General features: G+C 41.5%; 1 protein-coding gene across 4 annotated transcripts in view; it reads right to left on the bottom strand.

The window, feature by feature from the left end:
• Positions 1 to 21,982, bottom strand: part of acot11a (acyl-CoA thioesterase 11a) — an 80,674-nt gene that overhangs the window by 53,806 nt on the left and 4,886 nt on the right. For all 4 annotated transcript variants that reach the window (XM_072573750.1, XM_072573753.1, XM_072573752.1 and 1 more), the window contains exon 2: positions 10,354 to 10,556. In XM_072573750.1, coding sequence (XP_072429851.1) covers positions 10,354 to 10,556 — 203 coding nt within the window. The remainder of the gene's footprint in view (positions 1 to 10,353; positions 10,557 to 21,982) is intronic.

Raw genomic sequence — 21,982 nt, 5'->3', positions numbered from 1 at the left:
CAAGTTAGGTGAATTGGCCATGCTAAATTGCCCGTTAGGTGAAGGGGTAAATGTAGGGGATTGGGTCTGGGTGGGTTGTGCTCGGTGGGTCGTTGTGGACTTGTTGGGCCAAAGGGCCTGTTTCCACACTAAGTAATCTAATCTAATTTTTATAAAATTGCTTAATATAAACTGCCAGTTCAAGCACATAATGGCAAATTCATTTGAATTTCAAATGACAAATAATTTAAATCTTTAAGTTTTAATTTAAAGCAAGAGCCAATGAAAACAGTTTAGATGGTTTTAATTTGCATCAGAATAAAATGAGATAGATTGTTTGGTAAAAACATTACTCGATCACTATTGAAAGCTGTCAGCCCAACAACACTGCTCATGCTGTGCACAAAAGAAACTTTGGAGAATGTTATCAATTTTGAATTTGGAATAATTTTGAAAGAAGGAAAGTCAAATATGATTCAGGGAGTTACACTGGAGAAAATTGTATGTACTTTTTTTTCGAAGAAAGACCAAGCAAACAAGATTTGGTAATGCTTGAAACCACATAGTAATAATGTTTGTGTGTCGCTTGTAAGTTATTGTGGAAAATGCTGTTTATTATTTACTTTGGATGTAAAGTTTTCTCTAGAGTTGCTGAATCAATTATAATGGTAATTATTAGGGGCCCACTTAGAATAAAAGAATAGTGACAGGGAAAAAGTGACACAGCATTAAATGGAAATGGGAATGACCCACCTTGGGTGTAGTTAAATGGAATATATCCAATGAAATCAAAGTGTTGATAGAATTAAAGAATGAACAGTTTTCTGTCGTCCTGGCTTGTGACTTCTTTTTTAAAAAGGGAACTGAAGAGGATGATTTGACCATCATCTGGAACATTGGGACCAGCGGAGGAGGATATTTGTATCCTCCACCAACATTCGATCTGTCAAACAATCCGCTGAAAGTCAAGAATATGTGACATGATCTTGGATTACTGATCTAAGTGTGAATAATGGTTGCTATATCTGAAATAACAAATAGGTAAGAATGCATGATAAAAATGATGGAAGAATGGTTATTGTGGCCTGGAAGAGCACAGAAAACATAATTTAAATGGTAAGGCACTGAATCATAATCCATGGAGAAACTGACTTTAAAACAATGGAAGTGGTAATAGTGAAATGGAGTTAAAATGGAAATGAAAGAATGATTGGCTATGTCAAAATGTTACAGAGGAGAAAGGTCATAGATTCAGGGTGGGAAGGGGATTTATGGTGGTCAGAGTTGAAGAGCCTATCAGATGGCATACAGTTACCCCATCTTCAGCAATTGTAGCCCAGTATTCAAACCAGTAGCTATGTCAAAGATTGTCATGTGAAGACTGGGCTGGTGCTCAAGAGTGGAGTAAAGGGAACCCCTCTGAATAATGGTGAGATGTAAAAGCAGAAGCTAAGACAAAACAAAGTGTTTGTTACCTGACTGAAAGCAGAAATTGATATCCATTAAATTCAATGGATATTGAGACCCTATAAAATAAGTTGACAAGGGCAACTAACTATAGAAGCTATTAAATTATCTGCTGTATGGACCAAACCATTAGCAAATAGAGATTCTGCAAATTGGTTTCCAACCAACATTATTTGGAAATTTGCTAAATTGCACCGTCAAGGAAACACATCACATCCACATGGATCTTAGGGGGCGAAGTTAGTCGAATGCACTATAATTTGTTATGGCTGTACAGTTTGACACAATGGTAAAAAAAAACACTTCATTGCTATCTGGACCCCTTTATCTTGGAAATTATTATTTAACCTCATACATGTCAACTTAATGCTTAAGCCTGATATGTTAAAGACCACAGTATATCATGCTACCTTTTTGGTTTTAAATAGTACATAGCAGCAAACATAGTGCCAGTTTATCACCATACCCCATCTGCTTGAGATGATGCTATAAACACCAATGTTTTATGGAAAATGGTTGGATGATAACAACCAATCCCACCAGGAGGATGATTGCATGGCTTTTCCACACCCTTACCTTTTAACATTGAATCACTAAGTGGTAACGTCCTTCATATGCAGTCACCCACAAAATTGGTCCTAACCACGTGTGTGACCAGCACTCATACAGCCCATTGTAATGATAAAAGAGAGGATCTATCTAACAACTTATTTAGGGACAAAATTTATGTTATTTATAATCCAATTGAATATAAACCCTACATAATCAAAGAATCGGAGGCTATAACCATGTATCACATCACCAATTGATTAAGTAGGGTACTTCTAATGTGCCATTAAGAAATTGCGGATTTTCCTAGCACAGCATCTCATTTGGCAACAGTACAGCATGATTTCTTACAGCAAGAAACTGCCATGACTTACAGCCATGATCAATTAATTTGCATAGCGAACAATTTAGGAACCCTTACTGTACATCATTGGTGGGGACATATTTACAGGGTGTTCACTTAAAGTATCAGCAGTATTCTCCCTTTTATGGTACCTAGTTGTTGTATTATTGTTAATATTTTTGTTTCTTGTTATTATTCACCTGCATAATGGTATGTAAAACCAACATGCAAATATTGAACAATATGTATGTGTTGTATAAAGTTTTGAAAATCTGTTTTGAAGACTTAAGGGTGCTGTGTAATATTGAGTTTAAAAAATAATATATCCAAACCAGATCATTAAGGGTTAATTGGATAAGTGGAAAATCACACAGAAAGCAGACCTAATGCAAAAACAAACTGTTTTAACTGTGTGGGAAACAGAATATTGCACAGTTATTACAAACTCACCTGGAGTGGTTTTTGAACAATGGAATCCCTGGAAATGTACTGGAAGTACAAACAAATGGCAATACATCATGTAACATTGAATTCAGAATAGGATTAATATCAGGAACTCTGCCCCACTCATTGAACTTTCTCTTTGGAGTGGAGTTTATGAGACTGCCATGGAATCGGAGATGGAACTCCAAGTGCTGCTATCACCAAAATTCCCGATGACCAGAAAGGCAGTGGGATTCATAGGTTTGTATGTAAAGTAGATTAAGTTAACAGATTCACTTGTTAATTTGTACATATATTTGGTAGATTAGGCTAATAAATTAGCCTCAGTCTCTAGTTTATTTGAAGCTTGTGTGTCTTCTTGTATTGATTTTGATCAGACCCTAAAGAACCCATTAGGTACTTTCAGTCGGACAATACAGGTACTGAGCTCAATCAACCATAAACATATTGAATGATGGAGCAAGCTTGAGGAGCCAATCAACCTACTCTTGCTCCTATCTTCTATGTTTCAATGTTAGAGAGGATCAGCCACCATCACACTGAATGGCACACAGACTCAGACTCTGCCCTCATCAATTCTCTTTGTTACTTCTTCAAAAAACTCAATCAAGTTAGCGAGGCACTGTTTCCCATTCACAAAGATGTGTTGACTATCCCTAATCAGTCTGTCCCTCAGGATTCCCTCCGACAATGTCCACCACTGATGTCAGGTTCATCGGTCCATACTTCCCTGGTTTTTCCTGACCACCTTTCTTAAATAGTGGCACCACATTTGCTAACCTCCAATCTTCTGGCACTACACATGTGACTATCTATGATAAAAATATCTCAGCAAGGGACCCAGCAATTACTTCCCTAGCTTCCCACAAAGTTCTAGAGTCCACCTAATCAGATCCGAGGGATTTACCCACTTCAATGCATATTAAGATGTCTGGCACTGCCTTCTCTGTAATTTGGACAGTTTTCAAGATGTCGCTATTTATTGTCCCACATTCTATAGTTTCCATATCCTTCTCTACATTAAACACTGATGCAGAATACATCTCCTGGAGTTCCACATAGGGGCAGCTTTGTTGATTTTTAAGGGATCCTATTCTCTCTTAATTACCCTTTTGTCCTAAATGTATTTATAAAACCCTTTTGGATTCTCCTTAACCCTATTTGTCAAAGATATCTCATGTCCCCTTTTTGGCTTCCTAATTTCCCTCTTAAGTATACTCATACTGTCTTTATACTCTGAGGAAGGAGATCTCAGCTAACTGTTAGAATAACAGGGTGGTTATGGTAGGGGATTTTAACTTTCCAAACATAGACTGGGACTGCCATAGTGTTAAAGGTTTAGATGGAGAGGAATTTATTGATTCAGTATGTGGATGTACCTACTAGAGAAGGTGCAAAACTTGACCTACTCTTGGGAAATAAGGCAGGGCAGGTGACTGAGGTGTCAGTGGGGGAGCACTTTGGAGCCAGCGACCATAATTCTATTAGATTTAAAATAGTGATGGAAAAGGATAGACCAGATCTCAAAGTTGAAGTTTTAAATTGCAGAAAAGCCAATTTTGACGGTATTAGGCTAAAACTTTCGAAAACTGATTGGGGGCAGATGTTTGCAGGTAAAGGCACGGCTGGAAAATGGGAAGCCTTCAGAAATGAGATAATGAGAATCCAGAAAAAGTATATTTCTGTCAGGGAGAAAGGAAAGGCTGGTAGGTATAGGGAATACTGGATGACTAAAGAAATTGAGGGTTTGGGAAAGAAAAAGAAGGAAACACATGTAAGGTATCGACAGGATAGATCGACTGAATCCTGAGAAGAATATGAAGGCAGTAGGAATATACTTAAGAGGGAAGTCAGGAAGGCAAAAAGTGGACATGAGATAGCTTTGGCAAATAGAATTAAGGAGAATCCAAAGGGTTTTTACAAATACATTAAGGACAACAGGGTAATTAGGGAGAGATTAGGGCCCCTCAAAGATGAGCAAGGTGGCCTTTGTGTGAAGCCACAGAAAATGGGGGAGATACGAAATGAGTATTTTGCATCAGTATTTACTATGGAAAAGGATATGGAAGATATAGACTGTAGGGAAATAGATGGTGACATCTTGCAAAATGTCCAGATTACAGAGGAGGAAGTGCTGGATGTATTGAAACGGGTAAAGGTGGATAAATCCCCAGGACTTGAGCAGGTGGGAAGCTAGAGAAGTGACTGCTGGGCCTCTTGCTGAGATATTTGTATCATCAATAGTCACAGGTGAGGTGCCGGAAGACTGGAGGTTGGCAAACGTGATGCCACTGTTTAAGAAGGGTGGTCAGGACAAGCCAGGGAACTATAGACCAGTGAGCCTGACCTCGGTGGTGGGCACAATGTTGGAGGGAATCCTGAGGGACAGGATGTACACGTATTTGAAACGCAAGGACTGATTCGGGATAGTCAACATGGCTTTGTGCATAGGAAATCATGTCTCACAAACTTGATTGAATTTTTTGAAGAAGCAACAAAGAGGATTGATGAGGGCAGAGCGGTATATGGACTTCAGTAAGGCGTTCGACTAGGTTCCTCACGGTAGACTGGTAGGCAAGGTTAGACCTCACGGAATACAGGGAGAACTAGCCATTTAGATACTAGTTGTATACTACACATGTGACTATCTATGATAAAAATATCTCAGCAAGGGACCCAGCAATTACTTCCCTAGCTTTCCACAAAGTTCTAGAGTCCACCTCAAAAGGTAGAAGACAGAGGGTGGTGGTGGAGGGTTGTTTTTCAGACTGGTGTCCTGTGACCAGTGGAGTGCCACAAGGATTGGTGCTGGTGCTCTACTTTTTGTCATTTACATAAATGATTTGGATGCGAGCATAAGAGGTACAGTTAGTAAGTTTGCAGATGACACCAAAATTGGAGGAGTCGTGGACAGCGAAGAGGGTTACCTCAGATTACAACAGGATCTTGACCAGATGGGCCAATGAGCTGAGAAGTGGCAGATGGAGCTTAATTCAGATAAATGCGAGGTGCTGCATTTTGGGAAAGCAAATCTTAGCAGGACTTATACACTTAATGGTAAGGTCCTAGGGAGTGTTGCTGAACAAAGAGACCTTGGAGTGTAGGTTCATAGCTCCTTGAAAGTGGAGTCGCAGGTAGATGGGATAGTGAAGAAGGCGTTTGGTATGCTTTCCTTTATTGGTCAGAGTTTTGAGGACAGGGGTTGGGAGGTCATGTTGCAGCTGTACAGGACATCAGTTAGGCCACTGTTGGAATATCGTGTGCAATTCTGGTCTCCTTCCTTTTGGAAAGATGTTGTGAAACTTGAAAGGGTTCAGAAAGGATTTACAAGAATGTTGCCAGGGTTAGAGGATTTGAGCTATAGGGAGAGGCTGAACAGGCTGGGGCTGTTTTCCCTGCAGCGGCGGAGACTGAGGGGTGACCTTATAGAGGTTTACAAAATTATGAGGGGCATGGACAGGGTAAATAGGAAAAGTCTTTTCCCTGGGGTCGGGGAGTCTAGAACTGGAGGGCATAGATTTAGGGTGAGAGGGGAAAGATATAAAAGAGACTTAAGGGGCATCTTTTGCACGCAGAGGGTGGTATGTGTATGGAATGACCTGCCAGAGGAAGTGGTGGAGGCTGATACAATTGCAACATTTAAGAGGCATTTAGATGGATATTTGAATAGAAAGGGTTTGGAGGGATATGGGCCAGGTGCTGGCAGGTGGGACTAGATTGGGTTGGGATATCTGGTTGGCATGGACAGGTTGGACCGAAGGGTGTACACCTCCATGACTCTATAATCATGAGATCTCTACTGTTTATACCTGACATATGCTTCTCTCTTTTTCTTGACCAAAACCTCAATTACTCTAGCCATCCAGCATTCCCAACACCTACCAGCCTTTGCCCTTCACCCTTACAGGAAGATACTGTCTCTGATTTATCATCTCATTTTTGAAAGCAGCTTATTTTCCAGACATCCCTTTACCTGCAAACATCCACCCCCAATCAATTTTTGAAAATTCTTGCACTGTTAAAATTGGCTTTCCTCCAGTTTAGAACTTAAACTTTTAGATTCAGACTATCCTTTTTCATCACTATTTTAATACTAATGAAATTATGGTCACTGGCTCCATTGACACCTCAGTCACCTGTTTTGCTTTATTTCCCAAAAAAAAGTTTTGCATTTTCTCTCGTAGGTACATCCACATACTGAATCGGAAGATTTTCTTGTACACACTTAAATTCCTCTCCATCCAAGCCCTGAACACTATGGAAGGCTCAGTCTATGTTTGGAAAGTTAGAATCCCCTACGACAACCACCCTATTATTCTTACAGATAACAGATCTCCTAACAAATTTGTTTCTCAGTATCCCGCTGACTGTTTGGGGTGGGAGTGGGGGGTAATTGGGGGTGTCCACAGTGCAATCCTAATAAGGTGATCACCCCTTTCTTATTTCTCAGTTCAACCCAAATAACTTCTCTGAATGTATTCCCAGGAATATCCTCCCAAACTACAACCATACTGGTATCCCTAATCAAAAATGTCATTCCTTTTCTTCTCTTGTCCCCCATCCTCCCTTTCTACTATTATGGACCACGCCAGACCCCCTCAAAACATTTCAAGAAAGTAGCCCAGACCCAAAGTTTGTTAGTTGTTTTAAGCAGGAGTAAAGTGGATGTTCCAGAACATATGCAGCTGGTCAAACCACTTAGTTTAAAACAAAACAGATTTATTTACAAGATTATTGAATGAAACACAAACAAAAAAAAACAGAATACCAAATAACAACTTATCCAAAACCCAAACAATTATCCCAACTGGATGATGCTGTTCCAAATTCCTACAACAATCTCCACAAAAAACCCCTTGACAAAAAAGGTAAAATCAAACACAGGGTCTTACAGGAGAGAAGTTAGAGAAATGGCAGAATAGAACACCCTCTTCCTAATAGCTATTTATTGGACCAGCAACCTCAAACTGATTGACTGCTTTTAGTAAACAGCCAGACTGCTAAAACCAAACCAAAATAAACCAGACAAAAGCTAAGCTGGGAGAACTGACCACTCCCCTTTCATTATACAAGTATTTCTTTTAAGCTTGAAAGCCTTTTGCCTGATGCAGTATCTGTTAGCTATAATGGGTGACACATTGGCTAAGTGGTTGCACTGCTGCCTCACAGTGCCAGGGACCCAGGTTCAATTCCAACCTTGGATGACTGTGAGGAATTTGCACATTCTCCCCGTGTCTGTGTGGGTTTCCTCCAGGTGCTCCAGTTTCCTCCCACAGTCCAAAGATGCGTAGGTCAGGTGAATTGGTCATGCTAAATTGCCCATAGTGTTAGGTTACTCTTTGGAAGGGTGGTGTGGACTTGTTGGGCCGAAGGGCCTGTTTCTCAACTGTAGGGAAGCTAACTGAATCAAACTGGCCCTAAAACCCCTCCAAGCCAGACTTTTTAGAATCTCTGCTCTCATGACCTCTCTGAGAAAAAAGCCAAGGTTGGCAAACCTTGTGAAAGCAGCATCATCATACCTTCCCATAGCACCTGTACCCTGAAACATTAAACTGCCAGGTCTGTCCATCCCTGAACATATCTGTAATTGCTATGATATCCCAGTCCCATATTCCCAATCATGTTCTGAGTTGATTGGCCTCTTGCATTAAAATAAATGCAGTTTAATTTAACAGTCCTATCTTGTTCTCTGCTCTGTTCCTGCCTGTCCTAACAGTTTGACTTGCTCCTTTTCTCAACTGTACCAGTCTCAGACTGATCTCTTTCCTCCCTGAGTCCTACACCCCAACTTATTAGTTTAAATCCACCCAAGCAGCAATAGAAAATCTCCCCATCATTTTATTAGTCACCTTCCAACTCAGGTGTAATCCATCCTTCTTGTGTGTAGGCTATTTCGCCCCCGGAAGAGATTCCAATGATCCAAAAATGTGAACCCTTCTCCCTTGCACCAACTTCTAAGCCACACATTCATCTGCTCTACTCTCCTATTCCTACCATCATTAGCTTTGGCACCAGGAGTAATCCAGATATTACTACCTTCAAGGACCTCCTTTTGAAATTTCTGCCTAACTTCTATATTTTTTCCTCAGAACCTCATCCTTTTCTCTTCCTATATCATTAGTTCCAATACGTACAACAACCTGCTGCTGGTTCCTCTTTGAAGATATTCTGCACCTTCTCTGAGATACCCTTGATCCTGGCACCAGAGAGGCAACACATCACTCTGATGTCTTGTTGTCGGCCACAGAAACATCTGTCTGTGCCTCTGATCAGACAGTCCACAATCACAATTGAATGCTTGGAACCTAATGTACCCTTTGTTAGTTTAGAGCCAGTTTAGGTACCAGAATCCTTGTTGAGCATGCTACCTTCCTTTGAGAGTCCATCACCCTCTACATTTTCCACAACAGCATGCTTGTTTGAGATGGGGATAGCCACAGGATACTTCTGCATGACCTGCCTCCCTCTCCTATAGGTAACCTATCCACCTGACTGTATCTGTGGTTTCTCATCCTTCCAATAACTGCCATCCACCACACTCCTAACTCGTGTAAATTCTTCATTGCCGTTCCAACCAATCCATGTGATCCGATAGGATTCACAACCAAACACATTTCCTGCAGACATAATCATCAGCAACAAGGAAACTCTCGCCAATCTCCCACATCCGACAGGAAGAGCACATCATCTACTAAAGGCCAACTTTGCACCTTAACAATCTGTAGACCCAGAAAATAGCACAGCCTTACTGTTCTAAAAAACACTGGTCCAAGCTAATTTAGTACCCATGTTTAGACAGATCTGAGCAAAACATATAAATCAAAAAAGAACCCACTCTACTCACTATTGTAGATTTACAAAAGAAAATCATTAAGGTTACACTTAAAAACTATCCAATTACTTGCTCCCCTGCTGTGAGCTCTCTTACATAGTGTTCTCCAAGATCAGCTGTGAATTTCGCTGCTTGTTAATTTTTCTTCGACACACTCCGATGTCCAGAGATTCTTGAAAATCAAACAGCAGAGGCAGTAGCTGTGCTGATTCACTGCTGGGTCAGACAGCAGTGTATGTTTCTTTCTCGTTTGAATCATTTCCCATGTGGTCTCTGCCTTTGTCTCTCTTCCTCCTTTTTAAAGTGCTGTTGTTCCAAAGGACCAATTCAATTACTTCTGTGCCTGTTTTTTTTTATTTTGTTATGTGATAGAGTTGATGATAATGATAGATTGGCAAGATGATAGTAGACTGAAGATAATCATAACTAAATGGGAGCATTTTGTTTTACACACAGAATAATTTGCTGGAATAAAGAATTTTTTTGCCACAAACCCGTTAGTGAAGTAGAGTCAATAAATTCCCCAAAATGAAAATCAGGTCATTTCTTGATGATCAAGCAGTATTATTGAATTACAGTCTTGTGTAAAGAAAGCATTGCTGAGATGTGATAGACCAAATGGACTGTCTTATGCACTAAATATCCTGTGATTACCTAAGTATTTTAACTCAATATCATCTCTCTAGGCAGCTGTAATGTAAGCTTCTCAAAATTGAATATCACAAGTAAGGTAGCTTACCAGAAAGGCAGGCTGTTGTGTCCATCCACTTCAGCAGTTGTCCTGTGCTCAGTTCTCCACGGTGGTTAGCATGACATGGCAGGATAAGTTGACTCATTTTCACTTCTGTTGGGTTTGTGTATACATCCCCATTTTCTAAAATGAAGAGTGGTTCTTCAAGTTTCTCCATTTCTTTCAATTCTGCCATCATTAAGAAAGAAATCCTAGGAAGGATACAAAATTTACATGATCAACCAAACTTCAAAAAAACAACCAATACTAGCAAAACATGGTAGTACTCAAGGATCCATTCCACAGTAGAACGCAAACACGAACTCCAAGTGACTACACAGTGCACCAATACTGGATCGTTCACATGCTCATCAAAAGATTAAATATTTGTATTTGTTAAATTGAGAAATGTGTGGACAGGGCAATAGTCCAAAATGTGCAACATCTGTCAGAAAAAAAGTTGAGATGAATCAAAAAAATGGGAATATCAGGTGTTTAAAAGCCTTTAGATTTTGGACGAAAATATATTACAGCAATGTAGTAAATTCCACAGTCTTGGGAAAGAGTGAACTGGGGAACACACTGTGCATACTGCTTTGATTTCAGCACTGAGGCCACATAGCGCTCAGAGTTGTGTAGTGCAGTTAAGTGAAAACAGTTCCAGACAAACAATGATCACATACCAGATGGCATTTTTTGACTAGGAATAGTTTTGACTTTCTTGCTAATTCAGCTATTCAGTTTGTTTGTTAACCATACAGTTTTTGAATAAATACCACAATAAGTTTCTATTAAAAGTACTCATCTGAAAATACATGGCTGTCACTGCAGCACGAGCAGGTTTGGAACTCCTGACCTAAATGACAGTGTGGACACACTTTCATCATTTGGATTCCAGCAGCTCAGTGTGAAAGCTAAGTTGCACTTTCTCAAGGGCATCAAGAGACATGTAATAAATCATCTTGTCAGTGATGTCTACATGATAAAAATGAATAATAACTTATCTTTATACAGTGTGCCTTTAGTCTGGTAAAACATATACTGGACCATTATCAAACTAAATCTGACGCTGTCCTGTTCCAGGAAATATAAGGGCTGATGACCCAAAGTTATTTAAGGGGTAGGTTTTAGGGAGTATCTGAAAGGAACAAAGAAAGGTAAAGAAACTGAGGGTAGGCAATTACAGGATTTAGGGCCTTGGTAGATAAATGGATGGCCACAAATGGTGAAGCATTTTGTGTTATTTATTCACAGTCTTTCAGTGTCACTGGCAAGGCCACTGTGAGTTGGTGGTGGAGGGATTAAGGTTGTGGATTGGGTGAGAAGCAAAGGAGCTGCTTTACCCTGGGTGACATTGACCTTCTGAAGGTTTAACTCAAAAATGCTCAGGAGGACAAATTGTATAGCACATATCTCAAGAATGTTGTGGGGCTGGAGGAGATTACAGAAATAGGGAGAGATAAAGCCATGGGGGAATTCACAAAAAAATGCATTAGAATTTTAAAATCAAGAAGGTTCTTAACCAAACTGGATTTTTTATTTTTAATTAATTCAAAGGATGTGCTGGAAAAGCCATAAATTGTCTATTCTTACCTGTCCTTGACAAGCTGCTTTCTTGAATCACATTGGCACCAAAGACATAGGTAGGAAGAGGGGTGGGGAGGTCATTCAAGAGCTCAAGGAGTTAGGCTGGAAGCTAAAAGCTAGGACAGACAGAGTCGGCATCTCTGGGTTGTTGCCGGTGCCACGTGACAGAGAGGCAAAGAATGGGGAGAGAGTGCAGTTGAACACGTGGCTGCAAGGATGGTGTAGGAGGGAGGGCTTCAGATATTTGGACAATTGGACTGCATTCTGGGGAAGGTGGGACCTGTATAAACAGGACGGGTTGCACCTGAACCAGAAGGGCACCAATATCCTGGGGGGTAGGTTTGCTAGCACTCTTCGGGGGGGTTTAAACTAATTTGGCAGGGGGATGGGATCCGGACTTGTAGTCCAGCAAGTAAGCTAGCTGTGTGTCAGGATGTCCAAGACTGTAGGGAGGCTGTGGAGAAGGTAGCACTGACAGGGACTACTTGCGGACACAGAGATGGGCTCAAGTGCGTATACTTCAACGCAAGGAGTATCAGAAATAAGGTGGGTGAACTTAAGGCGTGGATCGGTACCTGGGACTACGATGTTGTGGCCATCACGGAAACATGGATAGATGAGGGACAGGAATGGCTGTTGGAGGTTCCTGGTTACAGATGTTTCAGTAAGATTAGGGAGGGTGGTAAAAAAGGAGGGGGGATGGCATTGCTAATTAGAAATGGTATAACGGCTGCAGAAAGGAAGTTTGAGGGGGATCTGCCTCTGGAGGTAGTATGGGCTGAAGTCAGAAATAGGAAAGGTGCAGTCACCTTGTTGGGTGTTTATTATAGGCCCCCCAATAGCAGCAGAGGTGTGGAGAAACAGATTGGGAAACAGATTTTGGAAAGGTGCAGAAGCCACAGGGTCGTAGTCATGGGCGACTTCAACTTCCCAAATATTGACTGGAAGCTCTTTAGATCAAGTAGATTGGATGGGGTGGTGTTTGTGCAGTGTGTCCAGGAAGCTTTTCTAACGCAGTATGTAGATTGTCCAACCAGAGGGGAGGCCATATTGGATTTGGTACTCGGTAATGAACCGGGACAAGTGGTGGGCTTGTTAGTGGGTGAACATTTTGGTGATGGCAACCACAATTCTGTGACTTTCACCTTGGTTATGGAGAGAGATAGGTGCGCACAACAAGGAAGTTTTTACAATTGGGGGAAGGGAAATTATGATGCTGTAAGACAGGATTTGAGGAGCATACGTTGGGAGCATAGGCTGTCAGGGAAGGATGTGGTGGAAATGTGGAACTTTTTCAAGGAGCAGATACGACGTGTCCTTGATATGTATGTACCGATCAGGCAGGAAAGAAATGGTCGTGTGAGGGAGCCTTGGTTGACGAGGGAGGTTGAATGTCTAGTAAAGAGGAAGAAGGAGGCTTACATAAGGTTGAGGAAACAAGGTTCAGACAGAGCAGTGGAGGGATACAGGATAGCCAGAAGGGACCTGAAGAAAGGGATTAGGAGAGCTAAGAGAGGGCATGAAAAATCCCTGGCGGATAGGATCAAGGATAACCCCAAGGCATTCTATGCGTATGTGAGAAACCTGAGAATGACGAGAACGAGGGTAGGTCCGATCAAGGACAGTGGTGGGAGACTGTGTATTGAGTCGGAAGAGATAGGAGAGGTCTTGAACAAGTACTTCTCTTCAGTATTTACGAACGAGAGGGACCGTATTGTTGAAGAGGAGAGTGTGAAACGGACTGATAAGCTAGAAGAGATACCTGTTAGGAAGGAAGATGTGTTGGACATTTTGAACAACTTGAGGATAGACAAGTCCCCCGGGCCTGACGGGATATATCCTAGGATTATGTGGGAAGTAAGAGAGGAAATTGCAGTACCGTTGGCAATGATCTTCTCGTCTTCACTGGCAACTGGGGTGGTACCAGGGGACTGGAGAGTAGCGAATGTTGTGCCCCTGTTCAAAAAAGGGAATAGGGATAACCCCGGGAATTACAGGCCAGTTAGTCTTACTTCTGTGGTAGGCAAAGTAATGGAAAGGGTACTGAGGGATAGGATTTACGAGTATCTGGAAAGACACTGCTTGATTAGGGACAGCCAGCACGGATTTGTGAAGGGTAGGTCTTGCCTTACAAGTCTTATTGAATTCTTCGAGGAGGTGACCAAGCATGTGGATGAGGGTAGAGCAGTGGATGTAGTGTACATGGATTTTAGTAAGGCATTTGATAAGGTTCCCCATGGTAGGCTTATGCGGAAAGTCAGGAGGCATGGGATAGAGGGAAATTTGGCCAATTGGATAGAAAACTGGCTAACCGGTCGAAGTCAGAGAGTGGTGGTAGATGGTAAATATTCAGCATGGAGTCCAGTTACAAGTGGAGTTCCGCAGGGATCAGTTCTGGGTCCTCTGCTGTTGTAATTTTTATTAATGACTTAGATGAGGGAGTCGAAGGGTGGATCAGTAAATTTGCAGATGATACAAAGATAGGTGGAGTTGTGGACAGTGAGGAGGGCTGTTGTCGGCTGCAGAGGGACTTAGATATGATGCAGAGCTGGGCTGAGGAGTGGCAGATGGAGTTCAACCCTGCCAAGTGTGAGGTTGTCCATTTTGGAAGAACAAATAAGAATGCGGAATACAGGGTTAATGGTAGGGTTCTTGGTCAGGTGGAGGAACAGAGGGATCTTGGGGTCTATGTACATAGATCTTTGAAGGTTGCCACTCAGGTGGATAGAGTTTGTAAGAAGGCCTATGGAGTATTATCGTTCATTAGCAGAGGGATTGAATTCAAGAGTCGTGAGGTGATGTTGCAGCTCTACAGGACTTTGGTTAGGCCACATTTGGAGTACTGTGTGCAGTTCTGGTCGCCTCACTTTAGGAAAGATGTGGAAGCTTTGGAGAGGGTGCAGAGAAGTTTTACCAGGATGTTGCCTGGAATGGAGAGTAGGTCGTACGAGGATAGGTTGAGAGTTCTCGGCCTTTTCTCGTTGGAACGGCGAAGGATGAGGGGTGACTTGATAGAGGTTTATAAGATGATCAGAGGAATAGATAGAGTAGACAGTCAGAAACTTTTTCCCCGGGTACAACAGAGTGTTACAAGGGGACATAAATTTAAGGTGAAGGGTGGAAGGTATAGGGGAGATGTCAGGGGTGGGTTCTTTACCCAGAGAGTGGTGGGGGCATGGAATGCGCTGCCCGTGGGAGTGGTAGAGTCAGATTCATTGGCGACCTTTAAGCGGCATTTGGATAGGTACATGGATGGGTGCTTAATCTAGGATAGAAGTTCGGCACAACATCGTGGGCCGAAGGGCCTGTTCTGTGCTGTATTGTTCTATGTTCTATGTTCTATAGTGTAGATACATCTGCACTGCTGTTAGCAAAGGAGTTCCAGCATTCTAACTTGGTGTCATTGAAGGAACAGTAAAATAGTTCCAGGCCAGGGTATTGGGTGACTTGGAGGGGAACGTGATGTTCCCATGCAGTGGCTACTCTTCCATTAGTAGATGATAGAGGTTGCAGATTTGATACATGTTATTGAAGAAGCCTCGGCAACTTGCCGCAGTGCATCTTGCAGATAGTATATACTTCTGCCGCTGTTGGATGGAATGAATGCTTAAGGTGGTGGATAAAGTGCAGATTCAGCAGGATTCTTCCTCTTGGATAGTGTTGAGCTTCCTAAGTGCTCTTGGAGTTGCATTTGTCATGGCAAGCAGAGAGTATTCCATCATACTCTCAACTTTTGTTTTGTAGACAGTGGACAGGCATTGAATCATGTGGGGAGTTACTTCTTGTGGAATTTCCAGCCTCTCAGCTGCCCTGATGTCAAATGTTTTACAGCTGGTCCAATTCAGTTTCTGAGCTGCTGATTGGGGAGAAATCAGCGAAGTGATTGTAGTAGTTTGTTTGCAGGCAATGGAACCTCTGGCAAGTGGGAGGCCTTTAAAAGTGAGATAGAGGAACATATAGACTTTGAATTCGAGCTAAGAATGAAAGGCAAGGTTGACAGGAATAGGGAACCTTAGATGACAAAAGATATTAAGGCTCTGACTAGAAAAAAAGGGGGTATGGCTCAGGTACAGGCAGCTGGGATCAAGGGAATCCTTGCAGGTCTTTACTGAAGAAGGAAATCAGGAGGGTGAAAAGGGGGTACAAGATAGCCTTGCCTAAGAAGATTAGGGTGAATCCAAAGAGGTTTGCTAAGTATATTAAGGGGAAAAGATCTAGAGAAAGAATAGGACCCCTCAAGGACCAAAGTGGACATGTCTGTGTAGAAACACAGGAGATGGACAAGGTACTCAATGAACATTTCTCCTCTGTGCTTACCATGAAGAAAGACATGATGACTTGGGGAAGTTAGTGGTGATATCTTGGGCACAGTGCATATCACAATAGAGGAGGTGTTGGATGTATTAGAATGTATGAAGGTGGATAAATCTCCTGGTCCTAACCAGATATATCCAAGAACACTACAAGAGGCTAAAGAAGAAGGGCCCTGGCTGATATTTTGATCATCGTTAGCCACGAGTGAGGTCCTGTAAGACTGGAGGGTAGCAAATATTGTGCCCTTATTCAAGGAGGGCTGCAAAGTAAATCCTGAGAACTGCAGACCAGTATGCTTAACATCTGTGGTAGGTAAATTACTTGAGAAGATTTTGAGAGGAGGATAAACATGCATTTTGAAAAACAGGGTTTGAATAGGATTAGTCAGCATGGTTTTGTGTGTGGGAGATCATACCTCACAAATTTGTTCGCGTTCTTTGATGAAGTGACCAGAAAGGTTGACGAGGGCCGGGCAGTAGTCATAGTCAATGGATTTCAATAAGGCCTTTAATAAGGTTCCACATGGTAGACTTCTCTGGAAGGTTAGATTGCATGGAATCCAGGGGGAGCTGGCAAATTGTGAACACAATTGACTTGATGAAAGGAAGCAAAAGGTAATAGTGGAAGGATGCTTGGCAGACTGGAGGCCTGTGACTAATTGAGTACCTCAGGGGTTTGTGCTGGGCCCATTGCTGTTTGTTATCTATACCAATGATTTGGATGAGATTAGTAAGTGTGCAGATTACAAGAAAATAGGAGGTATCATGAACAGCAAGGAAGGTTATCAGAAATTGCAGCAGGATCTTGATCAGCTGGGGAAGTGGGCCAAGAAATGGTAAATGGAGTTTAATATACATAAATGTGGGGTCTTGCAATTTGGAAAGTCAAATCAAGGTAGGAGTTTCATGGGGAATTGTAGGGCCTTAAAGAGTGCAGTGGAACAGAGGGACCTTGGAGTTCAGGTGTATGGCTCTCTGAAAGTGGAGTCACAGGTAGAGCAGTGAAGGTGGCTTTTGTCACACTGGCCTTCATCAGTCAGGGCACTGAGTATAGAAGTTGGGAATTTGTGTTGCAGTTGTACACGACATTGAAGCCGCACCTGGAGTACTGTGTTCAGTTTTGGTCACCTTGTTATAGGACTGATGTTATTAAACTAGAGAGAGCACAGTAGAAATTTACAAGGTTGTTGCCAGGACTCAATGATCTGAGTTATAGGGAGAAGTTGAACAAGCTAGGACATTTTTCTTTAGATAGTAGGGAGGATCCAGGACTAGAGGGCATCTGTTTAAGGTTAAAGGGGAAAGAATAAAAGGGAACCTGAGGGGTAACTTTTTTTTACACAGAGGGTGATACACATATGGAACGAGCTGCCAGTGGAAGTGGTTAAGGCTGTATATTAACAACATTTAAAAGACATTTTGACAAATACATGGATAGGAAAGGTTTAGATGCATATGGACCAAGTGCAGGGAAATGGGGTTAGTGTTAATGGACATTTTGGTCGCAAGGACCAGTTTGGGCCAAAGGGCCTGTCTCTGTGCCGTCGGACTCTATGACTCTATGTGATGCCATTAACAGTCAAGGGTATATGGTTAGATTCTGTCTTGTTGGATATGTTAATTGCCTGGCACCTGTGTGGCTTGTGTAGTACTATCAATTTATCAGCCCAAGGCTGAATGTTTCGCTGCATTGACTATTTCAGTGTCTGAGGACTTGTAAATGGTATTGAACGCTGTGTGCAATTCTTAGGAAAATCCCTGAGTAATTTGTCATTTGATTTCCCTGTTTTCAGTGGACAGAAAGGGCTCTTGTGGCAAATTGGTAATGATCATAGCTCTGAGCTGAAAAGTTTAGATTCAAGTCCCATCTGCCTTAGAGGTGTGTCACAATAAATATGAAAAGTTTGAATAAAAAAACTTCTTAGTGGAACAACAGTTGGAAAATTTCCTACATTGTCAGATGTGTTGAAGCTGTATTGGCTGACAGCATTGCAAGTTCAGAACCATAAGTCTTCAGTACTAAAGCTAAGATAAGATGAGGTAAGAGCCTTCACTGTATTCAGTGCTTTTGTTTGTTTCTTGCTGATCACACTGGGCTGAACTGAATAGGATGAAGACTGCCATCCATGATGAGGAGGACCTTAAGAGACTGTAGAGGTGGATCACCCATTTCACATTTCTAGCTGAGCCTTGTCTTTTGCATGGAAATGTCGGTATACTCCATCACAGAGCAGGGTGATATCTGTGCAGCCTCCTCCATCAGTTAGCTGCTTGAAGGTCCACCACCATTCACAACTGCATGAGCAGAAATACAAGGCTGTGATCTGAAACACTGGTTGTGAGATTGTTTTGCTCGACCTATGATATGCCTCTTTCACTGTTTAGCATGCATGTAGTCTTGTATTGTAGCTTCACCAGGTTAGCATCTCATTTTTTGGTACAATAACAGAAATTGTTGGAAAGGCTCAGCAGGTCTGGCAGCATCTGTGGACAGAAATCAGAATTAATGTTTCAGGTCTTTGGTTCGGAGGATGGGGCACTGGACCTGAAATGTTAACTCTGATTTCTCTCCACAGATGCTACCAGATCTGCTGAGCTTTTCCAGCAACTTCGGTTTTTGTTTCTGATTTCCAGCACCTTTCTGTTTACATTTTTAGGAATGTCTGGTGCTACTGTGACATGCTCTCCAGACTGCTTATTTAGATAGCAAGTTAGGACATGAGCAAGAGAGTTTTGGATGGGCTCAAGTGCACAGGAAGTGCTAGTTGTGGTTCAACCAAATGTGAATTGCAATAGTAAAGTTAAAAGGATTACAAAGCATAAAAGAGACAGCGAAGGAGCTAAGGCAGAGGCAGAGAGAAGGTTCAGAGAAGATTTGTTAAAATGTTGTAAGTTACGTGGAGTCTCAACAAAGAAAGAGAGAGACACACTTTTCCCTTTGGCAGGGGCCAAAAACCGGGGAATCTCCAACACCAACAGCGACATAAGAAATCTTATTTTTAAAAACCATCGATCAGGATCAGATTTCTTTCTTCCAATCTGCACGGATCCAAATCAGAATATAGAATATTCTAATTGAGGGGATACTAAAGGCAAATTCACTTGTAGCTTTCAAAAGAGAAATAGAAAAGTGCCTGAAAGTGAAAAATTTGCAGGTTTCTTTGGAAAATGCAGGAGAGTGAGGCTTGCTTCATTGCTCCTACAGCAAGCCACCACTGACCCAAAGGCCATATGGCCTCCTTCTGTGCTGTTGCCAATCTATGACTCTACATTCAAGAAATAGTAAAGAAACAAATAAAAGAAACATGAGTTTGCAGTTAAACTGATGATGGGTTGGAAGGCGGCGGTGTTGTGGTTGCCCTCGAGGAAATTTAATCTGGCTGATTTAAGGAAGGAAGGGAGGGAAACAGAACAGGTAGCAGATTGGGTGCTCTTAATCTTGATGACTATCAAGTCCATGAGCTTCGTGCACATTTTAATGTGAGGGAATAGTGGAGACAGGAGAGATTAATTTCATTTAGGAACATGGATTAAATATAAAGCGTCACTGAAACAGCACAAACACTGACTTCTGCACTATTTTTATATATTCTTCACAAGGTATTTTTACTATGGACTAGATAAAAGGAAAAAAGGCACTAAATACAAATATTGAATTTATAGTTGAGATCTCCATTACTTATTATTAACCTTCAAACTTACAAAGGTTTATTGCTGTTTAACTTATTTCAGCAAGGCATGCTGCCAAGGTTCCTCGGATTTCAACCACACAAAGTGAACAATGAATAAAAGCTTTACTTTTTTTATCTTATACAATACAAATTACTTTTGCTAGCAGTCTGTATCTTGTGGCTATGACACAGTATGTGCTAACTCCATATCATTGATTACTGAGTGAATGGAGGTTAATCTAATTCTTGTGAATGGAACCAAAACCACTCAGCTCTGATTGAAAAAGCCATGAACCTTTAAACCATAGAGCTACTGAAAGTGAACTACCATAGCAACAAGAAATCCTAACTATAGAAAACAGTGATCAGTGCATAATTTGGGCAGACACTGAAGCATTCTGCTCTCAAATCTACAGATATTGACAGAATTGTAATTAAGCAAAAAGCATATTTCAATATGACACTTTTTCATTCCAATCTGCACCTTCAGACAAAAGTGCAATTAACTGAGTGTTATGATCTCTTAATATTCAGCCCAGAAATAAAGTCCCTCCAGATGAGTTAGTGGTTCAATTAGATAGCTGTTATGGTGGTCATTACATTTTGGTTATGCTTAATCCAGAAGCATGTTTGGAAAAGCTAGTGATGCAGAAAATAAATCAAAGAAAATAGATGCCACCTCTGCAACCCCTACCCCACCCCCATATATCTCTCCTCTCACAAATATGCATTTTCTCCTTGTTTCTATCACTGATACCAGCAACCATTGTGTTCGAGTGTCATAGAGATGTACAGCATAGATACAGACTCTTTGTTCCAATTTGTCCATGCTGACCAGATATCCTAAATTAATCTAGTCCCATTTGCCAGCAGTTGGCCATATCCCTCTAAACCCTTCTTATTCATATACCCATCCAGATGTCTTTTAAATGTTGTAATTGTACCAATCTCCACCTCTTCCTCTGGCAGCTCATTCCATACACGCACCATCTTTGCGTGAAAAAGTTGCCCCTGAGGTTCCTTCTATATCTTTCCCTTCTCACTCTAAATCTATGCCCTCTAGTTCTCGACTCCCCCACCCCAGAGAAAGAAATCTTGTCTATTTACCCTATCCATGCCCGAATTGATTTTATAAACCTCCATAAGGTCACCCCTCAGCCTCTGATACTCCAGGGAAAATAGCCCCAACCTATTCAAGCCTCTTGCTGTAGCTCCAATCCTCCAATCCTGGCAACATTATTGTAAATCTTTTCTGAACCCTTTCAAGTTTCACAACATCCTTCTTATAGGAGGAAGACTAGAATTGCATACAATATTCCAAAAGTGGCCTAACCAATGTCCTGTACAACTGCAGTATGGGATGGGCAGAATTGGTGGAAAGAGAGTATGGAAAGCTAGAAAGAGAAGTTAACTTGGCATTTCTTTTCATGTCATGATCAATTGTGCATGAATGACCTCTGATTTTTAAAAATTAAATCTTAATCTTTTTCTAATAACTAACACTGGTAAAAACTGTTATGCACATTCACAAATACTCTGCTTCCAGGAAGAAGCCAGTGTCAAATGATGGACATTACTGTGTCTCAAATTCATACTCCAGACAAGTGTGGCTCCTCAGCGGAAATACATGGCCTGTGAATTCACCCTTATATCTTCTAACTGGTCTTATACAATCAGAATAACAGTTTTTTCAGTTACTAATAAGAAAATATCTTCTGAGGGGCAGTACCAATTCTACATCTCCTGAACTCAGCAGTAAATAAAGCTGAGCAAGCAAGCAAAATTTAGTTTCCACCTGGGATTCAGGCAATCCAAAGCAACAACTCCCATGTCTTTTATTTGCACAGAGTTTGGCTTGATACAGGGTTTATCTACAGCTTTTTTTGGATGGCATTTCTGCCCACTTCTCTTCAGTTTCTGCAGTCAAAGGGAATTGCAGAAAACAACAATTGAAGAGGTTTAATCAGAACCAATTTAAAATTTGATAGCAAGACAGGCACAAGGAAAGAGATGTGGTGGCGTGGTGATAACGTCAGTAGAAGAATAATCCACAGGCCCAGATTAATG

Source organism: Chiloscyllium punctatum, chromosome 7, assembly GCF_047496795.1.
Source record: "Chiloscyllium punctatum isolate Juve2018m chromosome 7, sChiPun1.3, whole genome shotgun sequence".
Classification (NCBI taxonomy): Eukaryota; Metazoa; Chordata; class Chondrichthyes; order Orectolobiformes; family Hemiscylliidae; genus Chiloscyllium; species Chiloscyllium punctatum.
This window is presented reverse-complemented; position numbering and strand designations above follow the sequence as displayed.